Here is a 24,568-nt window from a genome sequence, read left to right on the forward strand (position 1 = left end):
TGTCTTCCACCCAACCCTTCATTGATCTCCCTTCTAGGCTTAGACCCTATGGGCTCTTTTAACCAAAGCTTGGTTTGTGTCTGGCTTCTGATAAGGATCTGTAAATGGGACTGACCAGTCAGGGAGGGAACCAAATGTGATAGCTTTTTGCATACTTTGCTTGGTCCCAGGCCCTGGTGTTCTGGGGCTGCAGAAACAGGCTACAGAGGCCTTTGGGCACCCCCTCTCCCCATTTCCATGGGAACCCAGGTGATTATTCCTTGAATATCAGTGGGCCACCCAGCAGGTCTGCCCCAGTAGAGGCAGAGCTTGCCCGTCATACAAGGAGCTGGCCATGTGAAAGACAACAACTGCTAAGGCAGGCTAAAGCTTGGAAAGATTTTCTTGGATGTCACCAACTCAGATGACTGTGGGGCCACATGAGAATGTTGAATGAGTTCAGCCAGTATGACAGTAGCTGGGCAGTAAGGAGCAGCAGGAAATAGGTCATGCTGCAGAACATGTTCCTGGTGTGGAGGGAGAGGGGCCTGCTTAGCTCCAGCCAGTTGCTGCCTGGCAAGTTTGGAGGTCCAGAGTTGCCAAAACTGACTTCTTAGGAGAAGCCAGCAATTTATGTAAATGATAACAATTAATTTGAGTTACATTTTTAAATCCACTCCTCCCCCTTTTTTAAATCATGTGGATTGAGCAAAATAGATCTGCAGCCATCCTCTGCCCACAGACTTTTGCATCCAGGGTTGTTGGTCTCTACCTCTGGAGATCACTGGGGCACATCTGGCCCAGTGAGGGGTTATTCCCCAATGGGCTGAGGAAACAGGATGAAGGCAGCCTGCCCACTCTCTAAAGGAGATGGTCCTGAACAGACGCTCTTCTCTGTCAGCCTGTAATCCTGTCCCTGCAAAGACAGCTCAGCATGGCCTTTGTTGTCTTGGCATGGTCCATTCTCTGTGGAAGCTGGGAGTCTCAGCCATAAGCCCCAGGCCTGTTGCATATGCTATCCCCTCTTCCCTTGCTGCTGTTGCCCACCTTCTCTTCCATCTCCTTTCCACCTTACGTGAAAAAATCTTTTCATTTTCTCAGATGTTCCAGTCTGTAATCTGATCCCTGTCACTTCCCACGGCCTTGAAGGCCTTATCAAGATATCCTCCCATAGACCTTTCCATCACTCTCCCTCCCTCCCTCTACTTGACAAATCTGTATTGTAAACCTACTTTGCCAGTCACATTTCCTTCACCATAAGAGGTAGCTGTCAAGGTGATACAGTTACTACCCTGGCGCTTCACTCACAAGGTCGAGTTTACCCTTGCTTGCAGCCAAATAAAATCTGTTGTAAAGTGGGAGGGAAGGAAAAGAGACCAAGTGCTACATCAATCAAGGGAGGCTTCTGGAGGAAGTAGACTTAAAATAAGGGCCAGAACTGAGAGACTGGCATAAAAAGGGGGAAACCACATTCTTTTTCTCCTCCCAGGTGTTGGTGGCAATCTGGTGGCAATTCAGACCAGCTGGATCTCCACCTACCTGCACGTGTGGAGCACACCTGGGGTCCTACCCCTCTGGATGAAACAATACTGGCCTAACCCATGCTCCACTTTCTGCACCTCAGGTGAGTCTGGTATCTTCTGGAAGCCACGTGGCCATTTCTTTCAACAAGTAAAATTTGCCATTAGTGGAATCTGGTGTCTGTAGCAACAGAGGTCTAAGGCCAGTGCTGACCTCAACAGAGATCATCTTCAAGGTCATGAGTCCTTCTCCCAGAGACCTGACTCCCACCCTTGCCTTTAGTTCATTGATTCATTCATTCATTCATTCATTTAAATATTCAAATATTCAAACACTCAAATATTCGTTGAAGGTCTGCCAGGTACTAGATGTCATATTATTGTGATGAGTCAGGGAAAGCTGAGTCTTGTCCCCATGTATATACATGGTCCAGAAGAGCAGATATGGGGGCCTGTGTGGCTCAGTTGGTTGATCATCCCAACTTTTTATTTTTGGCTTAGGTCATGACCCCAAGGTCATGGGAAAGTCTCTCTCTCTCTCTCTTTCCCCCTCCCCCCCCCCCGCCTCCCTCTCCCCCTCTCCCTCCCTCTGCCCACAGTACTCTCTTCCTCTCTAAAAGCAAAAACAAACAAACAGAAGAGCAGATAAACACACCAAAAATGGAGCTCTTGACTACATATTGTGGTCTGTTTTTTAGGGGGTTTTTCTTTGTTTATTTTTTTTATTTTATTTTTTATTTTTTAAAATTTACATCCAAATTAGTTAGCATATAGTGAAATAATGATTTCAGGAGTAGATTCCTTAATGCCCCTTACCTATTTAGCCCATCCCCCCTCCCACAACCCCTCCATCAACCCTCAGTTTGTTCTCCATATTTATGAGTCTCTTCTGTTTTGTTGAATGAGTTCAGCCAGTATGACAGTAGCTGGGCAGCTACTGTCCCCATCTCTGTTTTTATATTATTTTTGTTTCCCTTCCCTTATGTTCATCTGTTTTGTCCCCTAAAGTCCTCATATGAGTGAAGTCATATGTTTTTTGTCTTTCTCTAATTTCACTTAGCATAATACCCTCCAGTTCCATCCACGTAGTTGGAATGACAAGATTTCATTCTTTTTGATTACCAAATAATATTCCATTATATATATATGCCACATTTTCTTTATCCATTCATCCATCAATGGACATTTGGGCTCTTTCCATACTTTGGCTATTAATTATAGTGCTGCTATAAACATGGGAGTGCATGTGTCCCTTCGAAACAGCACACCTATATCCCTTGGATAAATGCCTAGTAGTGCAATTGCTAGGTCGTAGGATAGTTCTATTTTTAGTTTTTTGAGGAACCTCCATACTGTTTTCCAGAGTGGCTGCACCAGTTTCCATTGCCACCAGCAGTGCAAAAGAGATCCTCTTTCTCTGCATCTTTGCCAACATCTGTTGTGGCCTGAGTTGTTAATGTTAGCCATTCTGACAGGTGTCAGGTGGTATCTCATTGTGGTTTTGATTTGTATTTCCCTGATGATGAGTGGTGTTGAGCCTTTTTTCATGTGTTAGTTGGCCATCTGGATGTCTTCCTTGGAGAAGTGTCTATTCATGTCTTTTGCCCATTTCTTCACTGGATTATTTGTTTTTTGGGTGTTGAATTTGATAAGTTCTTTATAGATTTTTGGATACTAACCCTTTATCTGATATGTCATTTGCAAATATCTTCTCCCATTCTGTCAGTTGCCTTTTAGTTTTGCTGATTGTTTCCTTTGCTGTGCAGAAGCTTTTTATTTTGATGGGGTCCCAGTAGTTCATTTTTGCTTTTATTTCCCTTGCCTCTGGAGACGTTTTGAGTAAGAAGTTGCTGTGGACAAGATGAAAGAGGTTTTTGCCTGCTTTCTCCTCGAGGATTTCTCCTCAATGCATTTATGCATTTCTCTTTGATGGCTTCCTGTCTTACATTGAGGTCTTTCATCCATTTTGAGTTTATTTTTGTGTATGGTGTAAGAAAGTGGTCCAGGTTCATTTTTCTGCATGTTGCTGTCCAGTTTTCCCGGCACCACTTGCTGAAAAGATTATCTTTATTCCGTTGCATATTCTTTCCTGCTTTGTCAAAGATTAGTTGGCCATACGTTTGTGGGTCCATTTCTGGGTTCTCTATTCTGTTCCATTGATCTGAGTGTCTGTTCTTGTGCCAGTACCATACTGTCTTGATGATTACAGCTTTGTAGTATAACTTGAAGTCTGGGATTGTGATGTCTCCTGCTTTGGTTTTCGTTTTCAAGATTGCTTTGACTGTTCACAGTCTTTTCTGGTTCCATACAAATTTTAGGATTATTTGTTCTAGCTCTGTAAAGAATGCTGGTGTTACTTTGATCGGGATTGCATTGAATATGTAGATTGCTTTGGGTAGTATCGACATTTTAATAATGTTTGTTCTTCCTATCCAGGAGCATGGAATCTTTTTCCATTTCTTTGTGTCTTCAATTTCTTTCATAAGCTTTCTATAGTTTTCAGTGTATACATTTTTCACCTCTTTTGTTAGATTTATTCCTAGGTATTTTATGGTTTTTGGTGTAACTGTAAATGGGATTGATTCCTTCATTTCTCTTTCTGTCACTTCATTGTTGGTGTATAGGAATGCAACTGATTTCTGTGCATTGATTTTATATCCTACAGCTTTGCTGACTTCATGGATTGGTTCTAGCAGTTTTTTGGTGGAATCTTTTGGGTTTTCCATATAGAGTATCATGTCACCTGCAAAGAGTGAAAGTTTGACCTCCTCCTTACTGATTTGGATGCCTTTTATTTCTTTGCGTTGTCTGATTGCTGAGGGTAAGATTTCCAATACTATGTTGAATAACAGTGGCGAGAGTGGATATCCCTGTCATGTTCCTGATCTTAGGGGGAAAGTTCTCAGTTTTTCCCCATTGAGGATGATAGTAGCGTTGGGTCATTCATATATGGCTTTTGTGATCTCGAGGTATGCTTCTATCCCTACTTTCTTGAGGGTTTTTATCAAGAAAGGATGCTGTATTTTGTCAAATGCTTTCTCTGCATCTATTGAGAGGATCATATGGTTCTTGTCCTTTCTTTTATTGATGTGATGAATCACATTAATTGTTTTGCGGATATCAAACCAGCCGTGCGTTCCAGGTATAAATCCCGCTTTGTCATGGTGAATAATTTTTTTAATGTATTGTTGGATCTGGTTGGCTAATATCTTGCTGAGGATTTTTGCATCCATGTTCATTAGGGAAATTGGTCTATAGTTCTCCTTTTTAGTGTGGTCTATTGTCTCGTTTTGGAATCAAGGTAATGCTGACTTCCCAGAAAGAGTTTGGAAGATTTCCTTCCATTTCTATTTTTTGGAACAGTTTCAAGAGAACAGGTGTTAACTCTTCCTTAAATGTTTGATAGAATTCCCCTGGAAAGCCATCTGGCCCTGGACTCTTGTTCTTTGGCAGATTTTTGATTACTAATTCGATTTCTTTACTGGTTATGGGTCCATTCAAATTCTCTATTTCTTCCTGTTTCAGTTTTGGTAGTGTATATGTTTCTAGGAATTTGTCCATTTCTTCCAGATTACCCATTTTATTGGCATATAATTGTTCCTAATATTATCTTATTATTGTTTTTATTTCTGGTGTGTTGGTTGTGATCTCTCCTCTTTCATTCTTGATTTTATTTATTTGGGTCCTTTCCTTGTTCTTTTTGATCAAACTGGCTCTTGGTTTATCAATTTTGTTAATTCTTTCAAAGAACCAGCTCTGGTTTCATTGATCTGTTCTACTGTTTTTTGCGGTTTCAATAGCATTAATTTCTGTTCTAATCTTTATTATTTCCTGTCTTCTTCAGGTTTTGGGTTTTATTTGCTGTTCTTTTTCCAGCTCCTTAAGGCGTAAGGGTAGGTTGTGTATCAGAGATCTTTCTTCCTTCTTTAGGAAGGCCTGGATTGCTATATACTTTCCTCTTATGACTGCCTTTGGTGCGTCCCAGAGGCTTGGGGTTGTGGTATCATTTTCATTGACTTCCATATACTTTTTAATTTCCTCTTTAACTGCTTGAGGAAATTCATTAGCCCATTCATTCCTTAGTAGGATGTTCTTCAGTCTCCAAGTATTTGTTACCTTTCCAAATTGTTTCTTGTGGTTGATTTTGAATTTCGTAGAGTTGTGGTCTGAAAATACGCAAGGTATGATCTCTATCTTTTTGTACTTATTAAGGACTGATTTGTGTCCCAGTATATGGTCTGTTCTGGAGAACGTTCCATGTGCACTAGAGAAGAATGTATATTAGGCTGAAATGTTCTGAATATATCTGTTATGTCCATCTGGTCCAGTGTGTCATTCAAAGCCATTGTTTCCTTGTTGGTTTTTTGATTAGATGATCTGTCTATTGTGATGAGTAGGGTGTTGAAGTCTCCTACTGTTATGGTATTACTGTCGATGAGTTTCTTTATGTTTGTGATTAATTGATTTATATATTTGGGTGCTTCCACATTTGGCACATAAATGTTTACAGTTGTTAGATCTTCTTGGTCTATAGACCCCTTGATTATGATATAATGCCCTTCTGCATCTCTTGATACAGTCTTTATTTTAAAGTCTAGATTGTCTGATATAAGTATGGCTACTCTGGCTTTCTTTTGTTGACCATTAGCATGGTAGATGGTTCTCCAACCCCTTATTTTCTTTTATTTTTTTTTTAATTTTTTTTTTCAACGTTTTTTATTTATTTTTGGGACAGAGAGAGACAGAGCATGAACGGGGGAGGGGCAGAGAGAGAGGGAGACACAGAATCGGAAACAGCCTCCAGGCTCCGAGCCATCAGCCCAGAGCCTGACGCGGGGCTCGAACTCACGGACCGCAAGATCATGACCTGGCTGAAGTCAGATGCTTAACCGACTGCGCCACCCAGGCGCCCCCAACCCCTTATTTTCAATCTGAAGGTGTCTTTAGGTCTAAAGTGGGACTCTTATAAACAGCATATACATGGATCTTGTTTTCTTATCCATTCTGTTACCCTATGTCTTTTGATTGGAGCATTGAGTCCAATGACGTTTAAAGTGAGTACTAAAAGATATGAATTTATTGGATTATGATGCTTATAGAGTTGGAGTTTCTGGTGGTGTTCTCTGGTACTTTCTAATCTTTTGTTGCTTTTGGTGTGTGTGTGTGTGTGTATATATATATATATATATATATATATATATATATAATATCTTTACATTTATATAAAATTTTATATTTATATATATTTATATATTTGGTATATGTATATATATATTTTTTTTTCATCTTTTCTCCCCTCAAAGATTCCCCTTAAAATGTCTTGCAGAGCTGATTTAGTGGTCACAAACTCCTTTAATTTTTGTTTGTCTGGGAAACTTTCTCTCTCCTTCTATTTTTTAATGACAGCCTTGCTGGATAAAGTATTCTTGGCTGCATAATTTTCTGATTCAGCACACTGAATATATCCCGCCACTCCTTTCTGGCCTGCCAAGTTTCTGTGGATAGGTCTGCTGCAAACCTGATCTGCCTTCCCTTGTAGGTTAGGGACTTTTTTCCCTTGCTGCTTTCATGAGTCTGTGCTTGCCTGAGTATTTTGTGAATTTGACTATGGTATGCCTTGTTGATGGTCAGTTTTTGTTGAATCTAATGGGGATACTCTGTGCTTCCTGGATTTTGATGTCTGTGTCTTTCCTGAGGTTAGGAAAGTTTTCCACCATGATTTGCTCATATAACCCTTTTACCCCTATTTCTCTCTCTCACTCCTCCGGGACCCCTATGATTCTGATGTTCCTTTCTATTGAGTCACTGAGTTCTCTAAATCTTAAATCGTGCTCTTTTGCCTTAATCTCCCTCTTTTTTTCTACTTCGTTATTCTCTATAAGTTTGTCCTCTATATCGCTGATTCTCTGTTCTGCCTCATCCATCCTTGCCGCCGCTGCATTCATCCATGATTGCAGCTCAGTTATAGCATTTTTAAAATCATTCTGGCTATTTTTTACTTCTGTTTTCAGCTCCAGCTAGTATTCGTATTATCGTGATTCTAAATTCCAGTTCAGACATCTTGCTTGTATCTGTGTTGGTTAAATCCCTGGCTGTCATTTCTTCATGCTCTTTCCTTTGGGGTGAATTCCTTCATTTTGTCATTTTGAAGGGAGGAAAGGAATTAATGAGGTAGAAAAATTGAAGTTAAAAAAATTAAAATTAAAAAAATATTAAAATTAAAAACACACACATAAAATCGAATAGATGATGCTAGATCCTAGGTGTGTTTTGGTCTTGGTGTTTTTAACCGTGGTGTGACAGATTAGAGGGGAAAAAAAGAGGGTGAGGGGGTGAGAAAACAAGGAAATTATGTGAGAATTTGCAAAAATGAATACGGTGAAGTAGACTAAAATGAGATTATGAGGTAAAATAAAATTTGAATAAATATATACAAAAGTAAAGAATATAGTAGAAAAAAATTAAAAATATTTTTAATAAAAATTAAAAATAAATATGAATTTTTCTTTTTCTGTAGTTAAGAAAAAGGGAAAGAAACAAAAAAGAGAAAAAGGATTTAAAAAAAAGAAATCATTTGAAAATTTGAAAAAAGTGAATATACTGTAGTAGACTAAAGTAAAATGATGGAAGTAAAATAGAATTTGAAAAAATTTACATAAATGCAAAACTATAGTATTATATTTTTTCAGTATTCAATATAATATTGTATTTTTTCACTTTTCAGCACTTGAAAAAGTGCCACTTCCTTCTGATGAGAAATTACTGTCATTTGAATTGTTTTTATTGTATACATAAGGTGTCATTTGTCTTTTGTTTATTTCAAGAATTTTACTTTACTTTTTACACTATGAGTTATGATATACCTTGGTGTCTATTTCTTAGGGATTTTCCACATTTAAAGAGAGATTTCACCTCTTTGAATAAATAGATTTAAATTTTTTCAAATTTGGGAAATTGTAAGCCATTATTTCTTCAAATACACTTTCAGTCCCACTCTCTTCTTCTTTTCCCTTAGGACTCTGATGACATGAATGATAGATCTTTTGTTCTAGTCCCATAAGCCCCTGAGGCTCTGTTTAATTCCCCCGTGCCAGCCTATTTTACCCTCTCTTGTTCAGATAGGCTAATTCCCATAGTTTTTCCCTTCAAATTCACAGATTTTTCTTCTGTCCTCTCCATTCTGCTATTCATTCCTTTCATTGAGTTGTTTGGGGTTTTTGGCCATTATGTGTTTTTTCCATTCTAAAATTTCGACATTGTTCTTCTTTGTATCTTTGTTTCTTTTCTGAGACTTTCTGTTTTTTTATCAAAACTTTCTATTTTTATCATTTGTTTCAGGTGTGTTTGTAATTGGTGGTTGAAGCACTTTTATAATAGATTCATTAAAATTGCTTTCAGATAATTCTACCTTCTTATCTCATTCTTAGTGTCTGTTAGTTGTATTTTCTCATCATGTTGAGACTTTTTTCTTTTTCCATTTTTTTAAAATTTACATCCAAGTTAGCCTCTAGTGCTATAATGATTTCAGTTGTCAATTGCAATGATTCGTCCCCTGTGTATAACACCCAGTGCTCATCCCAACAAGTGTCCTTCCTAAAGCCCCTTACCCATTTAGTTCACCCCCCCAGCCACAACCCCTCCAGCAATCCTGTTTGTTCTCGGTATTTAAGAGTCTCTTATATTTTCTTCCCCTCCTTGTTTTTATATTATTTTTGATTCCCTTCCCTTTTGTTCATCTGTTTTGTGTCTTAAGTTACTCATATGAGTGAAGTCATATGATATTTGTCTTTCTCTGGCTGACTAATTTCACTTAGTATAATACCCTCTAGTTCCATTAATATAGTTGCAAATGGCAAAATTTCATTCTTTTTGATCGCTGAGTAATACTCCATTGCATATATATACCACATGTTCTTTATCCGTTCATCCATCGATGGACATTTGGGCTCTTTCCATACTTTGGCTATTGTTGTTAGTGCTACTATAAACATTAGGGTGCGTGTGCCCCTTCGAAACAGCATACCTATATCCCTTGGATAAATACCTAGTAGTGTAATTGCTGAGTCATATGGTAGTTCTATTTTTAATTTTTTGAGGAACCTCCATACTGTTTTCCAGAGTGGCTCACCAGTTTGCATTCCTACCAGCAGGGCAAAAGAGATCCTCTTTCTCTGCATCTTTGCCAACATCTGTTGTGGCCTGAGTTGTTAATGTTAGCCATTCTGACAGGTGTCAGGTGGTATCTCATTGTGGTTTTGATTTGTATTTCCCTGATGATGAGTGATGTTGAGCCTTTTTTCATGTATTAGTTAGCCATCTGGATGTCTTCTTTGGAGAAATGTCTACTCATGTCTTTTGCCCATTTCTTCACTGGATTGTTTGTTTTTTGGGTGTTAAGTTTGATAAGTTCTTTATAGATTTTGGATACTAACCCATTATCTGATATGTCGTTTGCAAATATCTTCTCCCATTCTGTTGGTTGCCTTTTAGTTTTGCTGATTGTTTCTTTTGCTGTGGAGAGGCTTTTTATTTTGATGAGGTCCCAATAGTTCATTTTTTCTTTTATTTCCCTTGCCTCTGGATATGTGTTGAGTAAGAAGTTGCTGCAGCCGAGGTCAGGAGGTGATTCCCTGCTTTCTCCTCGAGGATTTTGATGGCCTCCTGTCTTATACTTAGGTCTTTCATCCATTTTGAGTTTATTTTTGTGTATGGTGTAAGTAAATGATCCAGGTTCATTTTTCTGCATGTCACTGTCCAGTTTTCCCAGCACGATTGCTGAAGAGACTGTCTTTATTCCATTGGATTTTCTTTCCTGCTTTGTCAATGATTAAATGGCCATATATTTGTGAGTCCATTTCTGAGTTCTCTAATCTATTCCATTGATCTGAGTGTCTGGTTTTGTACGATTTCCATACTGTCTTGATGATTACAGCTTTGTAATACAGCTTGAAGTCCAGAATTGTGATGCCTCCAGATTTGGTTTTCTTTTTCAGGATATCTTTGGTTATTCAGGGTCTCTTCTCATTCCATACAAATTTTAGGATTGTTTTTTTCTAGCTCTATGAAGAATGCTGGTGTTATTTTGATAAGCATTTCATTGAATATGTAGATTGCTTTGGGTGGTATCGATATTTTAATAATGTTTGTTCTTGCAATCCAGGAGTAAGGAATATTTTTCCATTTTTTTGTGTCTTCAATTTCTTTCGTAAACTTTTTATACTTCTCAGTGTATAGATTTTTCACCTCTTTGGTTAGATTTATTCCTAGGTATTTTATGGTTTTTGGTGCAACTGTAAATGGGATAGATTACTTGATTTCTCTTGCTGTCACTTCATTATTGGTGTATAGGAATACAACTGATTTCTGTGCATTGATTTTATATCCTGCAACTTTGATGAATTCATGGATCAGTTCTAGCAGTTTTTTGGTGGAATCTTTTGGGTTTTCCATATAGAGTATCATGTCATCTGCGAAGAGTAAAAAGTTTGACTTCCTCCTTGCCAATTTGGATGCCTTTTACTCCTTTGTGTTGTCTGATTGCTGAGGCTAAGACTTTTAATACTATATTGAGTAACAGTGGCGAGAGTAGACATCCCTGTCATGTTCCTGACCTTATGGGTAAGCTCTCAGTTTTTCCCAAATGAGGATGATATTGATGGTGGGTCTTTCACATATGGCTTTTTATGATCTTGAGGTTCGATCCTCTTATCCCTACGTTCTTGAGGGTTTTTATCACGAAACGATGCTGTATTTTGTCAAGTGCTTTCTCTGCATCTATAGAGAGGATCATGTGGTTCTTGTCCTTTCTTTTATTAATGTGATATATTACATTGATTGTTTTGCGAATATTGAACCAGCCCTCCATCCTGGGTATATATCCCACTTGGTCGTGATGAATAATTCTTTTAATGTATTGTTGTATCTGGTTGGTCTGTTTCCTGTTGAGTAATTTCACATCGGTGTTCATCAGGGAAATTGGTCTGAAGTTCTCCTTTTTTCGTGGGGTCTTGGTATGGTTTTGAAATCAAGGTAATGCTGACTTCCTAGAATGAGTTTGGAATCTTTCCTTACATTTCTAATTTTTGGAACAGCTTCAAAATAATAGGTGTTAACTCTTCTTTAAATGTTTGGTAGAATTCCCCTGGAAAGTTGCCCAGCCCTGGACTCTTGGGGTTTTTTGGGAGATTTTTGATTACGAATTCTATTTCTTTACTGGTTACAGGAGATTTCTTTTGTAAAAAGTGATTTTAGATTAAATCCCTGGCATTTAGGGTATAGGTTATTAAATTCTGGATCTTATTCAAGTCTTTTTTAGCTACCTCCTCTGACAGTGCACCACTGAAGGAAAGGGAATAATGCATTGCTTGCTTACTGCCAGGTAGGGCTGAAAGCCCAGGATTCCCCCATCTCTATTCACACACTGGGCGAAGAGGAGCACCTCATTGCTGGTGGACTGGCAGGGAGTCAGCATTCTTCTGATCCACCTTGTCCGAGAGGGAGAGGGATGCCTTATTACTGCTCCCCACATGGCCTTCGTCAACATGAAGGGGGGAGCTCATTACCACCAGGCAGAGTACCACTTACTCTCCACTTAGTCTTCTCTTAGCCCACGTCAGCCAGAAGGAGTGAGCACCACATTCCACATAGATTAGGTCAGAGTCCAGGCTCCCCACTTGGTCTTTGCTGATGAAAGTGGGGCTGCAGTCTTTCCTGTGATGTTTGTCTGGAATAGAGCAGCTGTTGTCTAGAAGTTCTGTGCTTTGCTAGGCTGTCCCTCTTCTGGACCTTTGGCTAGACAGAGCAGGCTTTTGTTGAGTCTTTTTGGGTCTTGCCCATTGATTGACATTTCTGGCTTGTTGGCTTCTCCAGCATCCAGTCTGGGATATATGAAATAAACCAGCACCACCCTCCAAAACACCAAACTCAGGTAACTTACCTCTGTGTTGTTTGTTGAATCCTGAGGTCCCTGGCCAGCCACTTTTTCTCTCCACCTTTTAAAATCTTATGTTTATTTTATGTATAATGTCCAGCATTTTTAGTTGTATTTAGTGAGAGGATTGGGAAGAGATGTGTCTACCCCATCTTGTCTTAACGTGGAAATTCCCATTATTTTACCTACTACTTGGAACCACATTTTATCTTTTTTTCTTTAATTTTAATTTTAGTTAACATTCCGACAGCAAGAGGGACTTGACATCTGGAAGGTTATAAGCTAACAGCTCTGCTCAGAGAATGGGAGGACTGGAGGACAGTGGGAGGGAGAGTTGTTGAGCCCCGGACGACAGAGCTCAGCTTGGTGGGAAACAAAGCCACTCGACAGCGCCATCTCCCTTGCCCATCCCCCAGCCAAAATCCCAAAGGGAACCAGTTCCTGCCAGGGAACTTGCTTGCACCGCACAAACCCCCAATGCTGTGCTTCTGCAGATCAATCCCTCTGGCGGGTCTGAATCCCTCCTGATGCCACAGGGCCCCTCCCGAAGCAGATCTCTGAAGGAAAAGCAAGCTGAGCCTGCCCCTCCCGCCCCTGTGCACCTTGCCGATCCACCCCAGCTAATATGCCAGATCCCCAGCACCACAAGCCTGGCAGTGTGCAAGTAGCCCAGATGGGCCACGCCACCCCACAGTGAATCCCGCCCCTAGGAGAGGGGAAGAGAAGGCACACACCAGTCTGACTGTGGCCCCAGCGGTGGGCTGGGGGCAGACATCAGGTCTGAGGGTGGCCCCGCCCACCAACACAAGTTATTCAAGACAGCACAGGAGAAGTGTCCCGTGGTCCCGCACCACTCCAGGGACTATCCAAAATGATGAAACGGAAGAATTCCCCTCAGAAAAACGTCCAGGAAATAACAACAGCTAACAAACTGATCAAAAATGATTTAAACAATATAACAGAAAGTGAATTTAGAATAATAGTCATAAAGTTAATCGCTGGGCTTGAAAAAAGTGTAAAGGACAGCAGAGAATCTCTTGCTACAGAGATCAAGGGACTAAAGAACAGCCAGGAGGAGCTAAAAAATGCTATCAATGAACTGAAAAATAAAATGGAGACAACTATGGTTCAGATTGAAGAGGCAGAGGAGAGAATAGGTGAACTAGAAGATAAAATTATGGAAAAAGAAGAAGCTGAGAAAAAGATAAAAATATCCAGGAGTATGAGGGGAAAATTAGAGAACTAAGTGGTGCACTAAAGAGAAATAATATATGCATAATTGGTATTCCAGAGGAGAAAGAGAGCAGGAAAGGTGCTGAAGGTGTACTTGAAGAAATAATAGCTGAGAACTTCCCTGATCTGGGGAAGCAAAAAGGCATTGAAATCCAAGAGGCACAGAGAACTCCCTTCAGACATAACTTGAATCGATCTTCTGCACAACATATCATAGTGAAACTGGCAAAATACAAGGATGAAGAGAAAATTCTGAAAGCAGCTAGAGATAAACGTGCTCTAACATATAAAGGGAGACCTATAAGACTCATGACCCATCTCTCTACTTACACTTGGCAGGCCAGAAAGGAATGGCAGGAGATCTTCAATGTGATGAACAGAAAAAATATGCAGCCAAGAATCCTTTATCCAGCAAGTCTGTCATTTAGAATAGAAGGAGAGATAAAGGTCTTCCCAAACAAACAAAAACTGAAGGAATTCATCACCACTAAACCAGCCCTACAAGAGATCCTAAAAGGGATCCTGTGAGACAAAGTACCAGAGACATCGCTACAAGCATGAAACCTACTGACATCACAATGACTCTAAACCCATATCTTTCTATAATAACACTGAATGTAAATGGACTAAATGCGCCAACCAAAAGACATAGGGTATCAGAATGGATAAAAAAACAAGACCCATCTATTTGCTGTCTACAAGAGACTCATTTTAGACCTGAGGACACCTTCAGATTGAGAGTGAGGGGATGGAGAAATATTTATCATGCCACTGAAAGTCAAAAGAAAGCTGGAGTAGCCATACTTATATCAGACAAACTAGACTTTAAATTAAAGGCTGTAACAAGAGATGAAGAAGGGCATTATATAATAATCACGGTCTATCCATCAGGAAGAGCTAACAATTATAAATGTCTATGCGCCTAATACGGGAGCCCCCAAATATATAAAACAATTACTCACAAACATAAGCAACCTTATTGATAAGAATGTGATAATTGCAGGAGACTTTAACACTCCACTTACAGAAATGGATAGATCATCTAGACACACGGTCAGTAAAGAAACAAGGGCCCTCCTTTTTAGCAACATAGATGGAACTGGAGAGTGATGCTAAGTGAAATAAGCCATACAGAGAAAGACAGATACCATATGGTTTCACTCTTATGTGGATCCTGAGAAACTTAACAGAAACCCATGGGGGAGGGGAAGGAAAAAAAAAAAAAGAGGTTATAGTGGAAGAGATCCAAAGCATAAGAGACTCTTAAAAACTGAGAAAAAACTGAGGGTTGATGGAGGGTGCGAGGGAGGGGAGGGTGGGTGATGGGTATTGAGGAGGGCACCTTTTGGGATGAGCACTGGGTGTTGTATGGAAACCAATATGACAATAAACTTCATATATTGAAAAAAAAAAAGAAAGAAAGAAACAAGGGCCCTGAATGATACATTGGATCAGATGGACTTCACAGATATATTTAGAACTCTGCATCCCAAAGCAACAGAATATACTTTCTTCTCAAGTGCATATGCAACATTCTCCAAGATAGATCACATACTGGGTCACAAAACAGCCCTTCATAAGTATACAAGAATTGAAATCATACCATGCATACTTTCAGACCACAATGCTATGAAGCTTGAAATCAACCACAGGAAAAAGTCTGGAAAACTTCCAAAAGCATGGAGGTTAAAGAACACCCTACTAAAGAATGAATGGGTCAACCAGGCAATTAGAGAAGAAATTTAAAAATATATGGAAACAAATGAAAATGAAAATACAACAATCCAAAGGCTTTGGGATGAAGCGAAGGCAGTCCTGAGAGGAAAATCCATTGCAATCCAGGCCTATCTCAAGAAACAAGAAAAATCCCAAATACAAAATCTAACAGCACACCTAAAGGAAATAGAAGCAGAACAGCAAAAACACCCGAAACCCAGCAGAAGAGAAATAATAAAGATCAGGGCAGAAATAAACAATATAGAATCTAAAAAAACTGTAGAGCAGATCAACGAAACCAAGAGTTGGTTTTTTGAAAAAATAAACAAAATTGATAAACCTCTAGCCAGGCTTCTCAAAAAGAAAAGGGAGATGACCCAAATAGATAAAATCATGAATGAAAATGGAATTATTACAACCAACCCCTCAGAGATACAAGCAATTATCAGGGAATACTATGAAAAATTATATGCCAACAAACTGGACAACCTGGAAGAAATGGACAAATTCCTAAACACCCACACCCTTCCAAAACTCAACCAGGAGGAAATAGAAAGCTTCCACAGACCCATAACCAGCAAAGAAATTGAATCAGTCATCAAAAATCTCCCAACAAATAAGAGTCCAGGACCAGATGGCTTCCCAGGGGAGTTCTACCAGACGTTTAAAGCTATCCTTCTCAAGCTATTCCAAAAAATAGAAAGGGAAGGAAAACTTCCAGACTCATTCTATGCAGCCAGTATTACTTTGATTCCTAAACCAGACAGAGACCCAGTAAAAAAAAGAGAACTACAGGCCAATATCCCTGATGAATATGGATGCAAAAATTCTCAATAAGATACTAGCAAATCGAATTCAACAGCATATAAAAAGAATTATTCACCATGATCAAGTGGGATTCATTCCTGGGATTCAGGGCTGGTTCAACCTTCGCAAATCAATTAACGTGATACATCACATTAATAAAGAAAAGAACCATATGGATCCTGTCAATCGATGCAGAAAAGGCATTTGACAAAATTCAGCACCTTTTCTTAATAAAAAACCCTTGAGAAAGTCGGGATAGAAGGAACATACTTAAACATCATAAAAGCCATTTATGAAAAGTCCACAGCTAACATCATCCTCAATGGGGAAAAACTGAGGGCTTTTTCCCTGAGATCAGGAACACGACAGGGATCTCCACTCTCACCGCTGTTGTTTAACATAGTGTTGGAAGTTCTAGCATCAGCAATCAGACAACAAAAGGAAATCAAAGGCATCAAAATTGGCAAAGATGAAATGAAGCTTTCACTTTTTGCAGATGACATGATATTATACATGGAAATCCGATAGACTCCACCAGAAGTCTGCTAGAACTGATACATGAATTCAGCAGTTGCAGGATACAAAATCAATGTACAGAAATCAGTTGCAGTCTTATACACTAACAATGAAGCAACAGAAAGGCAAATAAACTGATCCCATTCGCAATTGCACCAAGAAGCATAAAATACCTAGGAATAAATCTAACCAAAGATGTAAAAGATCTGTATGCTGAAAACTATAGAAAGCTTATGAAGGTAATTGAAGAAGATATAAAGAAATGGAAAGACATTCCCTGCTCATGGATTAGAAGAATAAATATTATCAAAATGTCAATACTACCCAAAGCTATCTACACATTCAATGCAATCCCAATCAAAATTGCACCAGCATTCTTCTCGAAGCTAGAACAAGCAATTCTAAAATTCATATGGAAACACAAAAGGCCCCGAATAGCCAAAGTAATTTTGAAGAAGAAGACCAAAGCAGGAAGCATCACAATCCCAGACTTTAGCCTCTACTACAAAGCTGTAATCATCAAGACAGCATGGTACTGGCACAAAAACAGACACATAGACCAATGGAATAGAATAGAAACCCCAGAACTAGACCCACAAACGTATGGCCAACTCATCTTTGACAAAGCAGGAAAGAACATCCAGTGGAAAAAAGACAGTCTCTTTAACAAATGGTGCTGGGAGAACTGGACAGCAACATGCAGAAGGTTGAAACTAGACCGCTTTCTCACACCATTCACAAAAATAAACTCAAAATGGATAAAGGACCTGAATGTGAGACAGGATACCATCACATCCCTAGAGGAGAAAGCAGGAAAAGTCCTCTCTGACCTCAGCCGTAGCAATCTCTTACTCGACACATCCCCAAAGGCAAGGGAATTAAAAGCAAAAGTGAATTACTGGGACCTTATGAAGATAAAAAGCTTCTGCACAGCAAAGGAAACAACCAACAAAACTAAAAGGCAACCAACGGAATGGGAAAAGATATTTGCAAATGACATATCGGACAAAGGGCTAGTATCCAAAATCTATAAAGAGCTCACCAAACTCCACACCCGAAAAACAAATAACCCAGTGAAGAAATGGGCAGAAAACATGAATAGACACTTCTCTAAAGAAGACATCCGGATGGCCAACAGGCACATGAAAAGATGCTCAACGTCGCTCCTCATCAGGGAAATACAAATCAAAACCACACTCAGATATCACCTCACGCCAGTCAGAGTGGCCAAAATGAACAAATCAGGAGACTATAGATGCTGGAGAGGATGTGGAGAAACGGGAACCCTCTTGCACTGTTGGTGGGAATGCAAATTGGTGCAGCCAGTCTGGAAAACAGTGTGGAGGTTCCTCAAAAAATTAAAAATAGACCTACCCTATGACCCAGCAACAGTACTGCTAGGAATTACCCAAGGGATACAGGAGTACTGATGCATAGGGGCACTTGTACCCCAATGTTTATAGCAGCACTCTCAACAATAGCCAAATTATGGAAAGAGCCGAAATGTCCATCAACTGATGAATGGATAAAGAAATTGTGGTTTACATACACAGTGCAGTACTACATGGCAATGAGAAAGAATGAAATATGGCCCTTTGTAGCAATGTGGATGGAACTGGAGAGTGTGATGCTAAGTGAAATAAGCCATACAGAGAAAGACAGATACCATATGGTTTCACTCTTATGTGGATCTTGAGAAACTTAACAGAAACCCATGGGGGAGGGGAAGGAAAAAAAAAAAAGAGGTTAGAGTGGGAGAGAGCCAAAGCATAAGAGACTCTTAAAAACTGAGAACAAACTGAGGGTTGATGGGGGGTGGGAGGGAGGGGAGGGTGGGTGATGGGTATTGAGGAGGACACCTTTTGGGATGAGCACTGGGTGTTGTATGGAAACCAATTTGACAATAAATTTCATATATTAAAAAAATTTAAAAAAATAAAGTCTATTTTGTCTGAAAAAAAAAAAAAGAAATGGTGAGCAGGAAGGCTGGAGGCCTAGATGAAGTGACTCAGACATACCAATGGGTTGTTACAACAAGGCGTGTCCAGTGTACACATGTAGGCAGATGCACATGCTAAAACACCACATTTAGCAAGCTAGAAACATGGTCCATACAAGAGATACATATCAGCTCACATGTCATTTCCTAAGAGAAGGCTTCCCTGCCTACACAATCTATAGTGACAGCCTCCCCCACCCCAAGTCTCCCTAGCTATTACTCACTTCATACCTTCAGGGCATTCAGAGCCCCACCCCTGCTCAGCACAAGCTGCCCCACCTGGAGGAAAAGTCCTCACAGCGGGCACGATGTCCTGTGCAATCTCTTCAACATGACTGTCCCCTGCCCCTGCTGTTCATAGCCCCCTCCTGTCCACCCCAGCCCACTTATAAGCTTCCTGAGTCCCCATCTTTCCTCTGTAGCACATACCCCTTCTAACATGCTGTGTTCACTGTCTCTCCTCCAAAGCATCAGTGCCACATTCTTTCCCTAAGTGAGTGAGGCAGGCATTACACCATAGGCCTCACCACCATTCTGTCTGTGCTATTTTCTGAATGTTTATTCCCTGTCCCCTCCCCTGCTCCAAATTCATATGTTGAAATCCTAATGCCCAATGTGAAATTGTTAGGAGCTGGGGCCCTTGGAACGTGTTTAGGTAATGAGGCTAGAGTTTCATGAATGAGATTAGTGCTTCTATAAAAAGGCTCCACACTGACACCTAGTCCCTTCCACCATGCAAAGACATAGCAAGAAGCCACCAGATATGAACCAGGAAAAGGTCCCTTACCCAACCATGCTGGTACCATGATCTTGACTTTCAGCCTCCAAATAGGTTTGCTTTTTATAAGTTATCCAGTCTGCTGTATTTTGTTATAGCAACCTGAATGGACTAACACACCCAGTGTGCACTGTGTTTCAGCCCTCAGCATGGGTGAGCTTCCCTGCTTCATTCTCTGCTAGATGGATAGCCATTCATTCATTCATTCATTTGTTCATCCATTTGTCATGTTTTTGTTCCAGCTCAGTGGCTGCCCCTGGCTCATCTTGTAGACCCAACTCAGATGGCACTTCCTTCATGAAGACCATCTTGGGCTCACTCTCTCCTGCAGGCCTCTATGGTCTCACTTGGGTCCCTTAGTCTGTTTAGTGTCAGTCTCAGTCAATTGATAGTGATGCTATCAGTTAGGAGTGCCTGAGGCCCTCACCTGGGCATGTACTACTTGTGATGAGTACCCACAGGCATTTCCCCATCCAGAGCCACTGCTGAGGCTGGACTGGCCCTTGTTGTTCTTATTATGATTGCAAGATGCACCACAGCAACAACCACCAAAGAACTTTGAAAAAATATACTCACAGGTCCTGGAGGGTACACAGCACACCCAAGGGCCACACATTAGGGTCTCAGGTAGGGAGAGAAAAGCAGACTTGGGAGTGTGCCTTTATTGAAGTCTCAGGAGGTGTGTCAAGGGTTTCAAGGTTCACTCTTTATTGGAAAATTATAGGGATTAAAGTATAAGAAGGGAGTCACTCAAGTGGTCAGTTATCCAGGGCTTAATAAAAGGGGAATTTCATAGTTGCGGTGACCTGGTTTCTCATCTAGCTGTTTCCCCAGTAGCTGTGTCAAACAGCTGGCAATGGGTTTATTCACAATGGGTATCTTTGAAATGGCTACCTTGGCAATCAAAAGCTGCATGTCAGGCAGGTTGTGTAGGTGCCAGTGCTGTGTTTACACTCTGATGATGTCTCCAGCCTGTGAGCTCTATGAGAACTCTGGGCCAGATGTGGAAAGGGGCTCAGAAAAATGTGATTATGGATAAAACACTGAATAGATGAAATTTTTAAACAGAGGCTCTATGTGGGTCAAGTTCACCAAAGGTGAGATTCTTCTCCCTTCTCCCTCCCTCCTGGACCAAGCCTCAATCACTAACAGGAGTCTGAGAGACCTCCTGCCATCTTCACCTCATCCAAACCATTAGCATTCTACATGATTGTTATGTGAAATTTTAATTTTGTTAGCCTTTTACATGACTCACGTCTGAATAATAAACTTAATCTTCACTCCAGAGGCAGAGATCCCTCTGTTCTATCTCAGACTGGACAGGACAATAGGAAAGTGCAGGATGTTTAGAAGGAGATGGAAGTACAGGGCTTCCAGGCAGTAGGAAGGAAGTGAGGAAACAGACCAATCCAGGCAAGAGCCAACCCCCACCCCACCATGACCCATTTACTCTTCTACAACCTGTTTCTGTGGTAGATGGTCTGTTCTTTAGACACAGCTTTAGGGGTCACCACACCTAGGTTTTAATCCTTCTACTGGACTTAGGCAAGTCATTTGGGCCTTTGCAGCCTCAGTTCCTAGCCTAAGTGAATCTTCCAGTGGCCACCTCACAGTGATGCTGCGCCAGATGTGGTATCAGAGGCAGGGCTGGCCAGGCACCTGCACTGGTCACTGTGAAGCTGAAACTGTGGTTCCACCCTGTCCTGTTAGTGTCATCCACAGAGCAGAAGCCAGAAGTATGACCAGTGTTTAAGGAGGGCCTGGGTGGAGCAATGCATGAAGGAGTAAGAGAAGGGCAGGAAGTTCAGGTTTAGCACAGAAAATGAGCCACTTGGCTTTTCTCCCAGACACTTCAGTTACCCAAGCCTGAACATGGATGGAGAATGCCTGGGAAAATAGGGTGCTGTAGGCTTATGCCTCCCACCCTTTTCTGCTGCTGCTGTCACCACCTCAAGTGAGGCTCCCTCCAGATACCTCCTGCCTCTTTCCCTCCCTACCTCCAATCCCCAAACTTCACCTACCCACTTCAGTCCCTGTAGCCATCTCTGTCCCCCTACCACTGGGTGGGCAGACAGCATCCCAGCCTTTCCCCTTCGAACCTTACCCAGACCCAGGGCCAACCAGGGGCTCCCTATAACCTCTTCTCCATGGAATCCTGGGAGCCCCAAGCAATTCACTTGGTACCCCAACCATCTAAGCCTGGGATGAGGCTCCAACTTATGAAGAGACAGCCCTTCTTTTCATGATACTCAGGCTGCTTTACCAAAGGACAGACATTTTCCCCCTAGAGCAATTAAAAGCCCATACAGTCTTGAGGAGACAAGAGTGATCCAGACCTCAGGTGCTACTGTCTCTCTTATGCTGCTGCTCTCAGGAAACAGTGAGCCTCTCTCAGGAAACAGGTAGCCACTCTCAGCAAGTCCAGGGTCACTTGACATAAAGACAAAACTCAAAAGCAAAGAGAGAAACACAGAAACACATCCCAGTTGCACTTTGAGGCTGGGCAGGAATCAGAGTGGAACCCTCCTCAAGAGATGGCACTTCTCAGGACCTTCAGGTGACTGCCAGCCCCAGTGCACTGCCTCCTGTCCTGACCCAGGCCACGCATGGCCACCCTCCTTTTCAGGAGCTGCACTCCTCTTCAGAGCCCCCCTCCCTCTGAAGCTCTCATTTTTGTCTGCTGTTGAAAGGATAGCTTTAACTGGGTCCTGGTTTGGGTGGGTGGGTGGCACATAGGACTCCAAGAAGGGCAGCATGGCCTGGTTGGTTCTTCTGGTTGTGATGATGGTTGTGGTTTGGTTAAGGCAAGTTGGGGTTGGGCAAAAGGGGCAGTTAGGGCCAGGGCTGGGCTGCACTGAGGGCCAGAAGGGGCTCCAATGACCTTGGGCTCCGCAGCCAGATGCCTCTGGCCACACCCTGCTCCTGAATATGCTGGATCTGGGCGGGTCTCAGGAGCAAGGTCAGGGGTGGGCCTGAAGAGTCTCAGATGTGAGAGCAGGATGTTGGAGGCCCCTGGTACTCCCATCGGTAGGAGAGCACTGCCAGGACTGGCTCCCTGCTGGCCTTCTAGTAACCAGAGGATAGGTGGCATAGTGGATTCCTAAGAAGGGCTGGGCTGCTGTCTTCTGAGTGTGCTGCTGGCTCTGAGTGGGTGGGGCAAGTTGTGGCAGGGCAGGAATGTAGTACTTAATGGCACTGTATTGAGTCTTTTTAAAAAAATTTTTGCTGGGCTGAAGCTCTTATTTCCAGGATCTGTGTGGATAAGCAAGTCAAATTTAAATGCTCTATTTGAAACATAAAAGAAAGAAAAATATAACAATGTGCACCATTCAGGGGGCAGAAATTTCTAGAGAAAAACTAAAGTTGCACAGCAGCAGTTATGACCTTCAATAATATTTTGTTACATTGAAAGATATATTCTGCCACATATCTTGCAGGGGAAACTTCTTTCAAGAAGTGTCACACCTAGTCTATTTCACATAGTTAAAAATGGCTAAATCTGTAAGTCTTTTACTTTTAGCAATGAAGAAGTAGGACCACAGAAGCTAGATGACATTGTTTATGGCAATCACGAGTCGGCATTTTTATTATATAACCCCCAGGATGAAAGACTGTTTGTTCCCTCCACCACTCTGCCTTATACTATCCTTTACTGCCAGACTTCATCTTACTAAAAACCCCATGTCATCAAATTTCCCTTGTTCTATCCAAAAAATGTCCTGCAGTGTAAGCCACTTGCCTCTTTGTTTTCTGTAAGGCTAGAATATAGCCAGCCAGGATTTTAGTACAAGGACCTTTCCCATTCTTGACTGGTTATCTCTATCTCAGTGCTATGCCAAGTTCTCTAATGTTTTCTCTCTGGGGATTATTTCCCAAACCTGGCTACTCTTCCCAGGACAGGCGCCTGTTCTGCCCATCTCTCAGGCTGTGTAGCCCTGAATGTGTCAACTGTCCTAACAAAGGTGAGTTCACAGGCCAACGTGAGCAAGCACTAGCTGTGAAGATGATGTGATATTAAACTGGTCTGAAAAGCAACATGGGAACAGCAAACCGATCTGAATTGTTCAGGTTAAAATATTCCAGTTGAGAGTAACATTGAGATATAGGAGAGGAAAAAAAGGTGTAATGACCATCTAATGCACCTGAATGAGTCAATCATGTCTGGTGAGTGGACGGAACCAGCAGTGAAGGATTCAGATGAAGACTAAGGACAGAAACAACAATAAAGAAGTCAGGCTCAACTCAAAGTTTAGAGGAACTGAAGTGCCTCAATTTGTATTCCTGCAAAATAACTGACAGTGATTTGTCAACCGTCATGCTCGGTGTGCCATGTTGTCTCTGGCATACTTCCTTATGAGGAAGTAGTGAAGGGCCCAAAACTTCAGTATTTTTCAGAAATAATTTCAAGCTCTGTAGGTCCAACTCGTAAATAGCACAGCCCTGATTCTATTATGTCTTGTCCTTGTCTTGAGCTTTTTCCACTTTTCCTTGCTTTTGGTGATTCTTTCTCTTTGTTTTTATTCCACACAGCTAGTGCAGACCGCTGCCACCACCTACCCCCTCAGCAGAGCTCCCTCTGTGGTGTCTACCACCCCCACCACTGACAGCCCCCATACTCCCTAGTCCAGGGACTGAGTTTCTGGCTCAGAGCTTTCCTTTTTCCAGGCCCCCAGAAGCCTTAAGTGTTGCAACAACCAGTGTTTTGTTATGTATATTTTCCACAATTTAAAAATAAGGGACTTGGTGGCACATGAATATATATATATGTCGGTGTACATATATATTTTTAATATTATGTACATAAAATATTAAGGTGAGTAATAAAGCACTGGTATATGTTAAAACATGGGTGAGCCTTAGACACATGATGCTAAGCATAAGAAAGAAGGCAGACGTACATGGCTACATATTTTATTCCATTTTCTTAAAATATTCAGAATAGGCAAATCCATAGAGGGAAAAAAAGCATATTGGTGATTGCCAGGGGTTGGGAGGGGGGTGGAAAAGGAAGTGATCATTTAATCAGGGCTGGGTTTCTCTTCCCCACTCAACTTTACTGGAATATGGTTGACATATAACATTGTATAGTG

The 24,568-nt window shown here is 41.2% G+C and overlaps 1 protein-coding gene across 1 annotated transcript in view; it reads left to right on the forward strand.

Annotated features, from left to right (window-relative positions):
* LOC102954880 (solute carrier family 41 member 3-like) overlaps positions 1 to 24,568 on the forward strand; it is a 93,893-nt gene that overhangs the window by 40,071 nt on the left and 29,254 nt on the right. Inside the window, exon 8 of the mRNA XM_042977196.1 lies at positions 1,469 to 1,603. Coding sequence (XP_042833130.1) covers positions 1,469 to 1,603 — 135 coding nt within the window. The remainder of the gene's footprint in view (positions 1 to 1,468; positions 1,604 to 24,568) is intronic.

This window comes from Panthera tigris, chromosome A2 (assembly GCF_018350195.1).
Source record: "Panthera tigris isolate Pti1 chromosome A2, P.tigris_Pti1_mat1.1, whole genome shotgun sequence".
Classification (NCBI taxonomy): domain Eukaryota; kingdom Metazoa; phylum Chordata; class Mammalia; order Carnivora; family Felidae; genus Panthera; species Panthera tigris.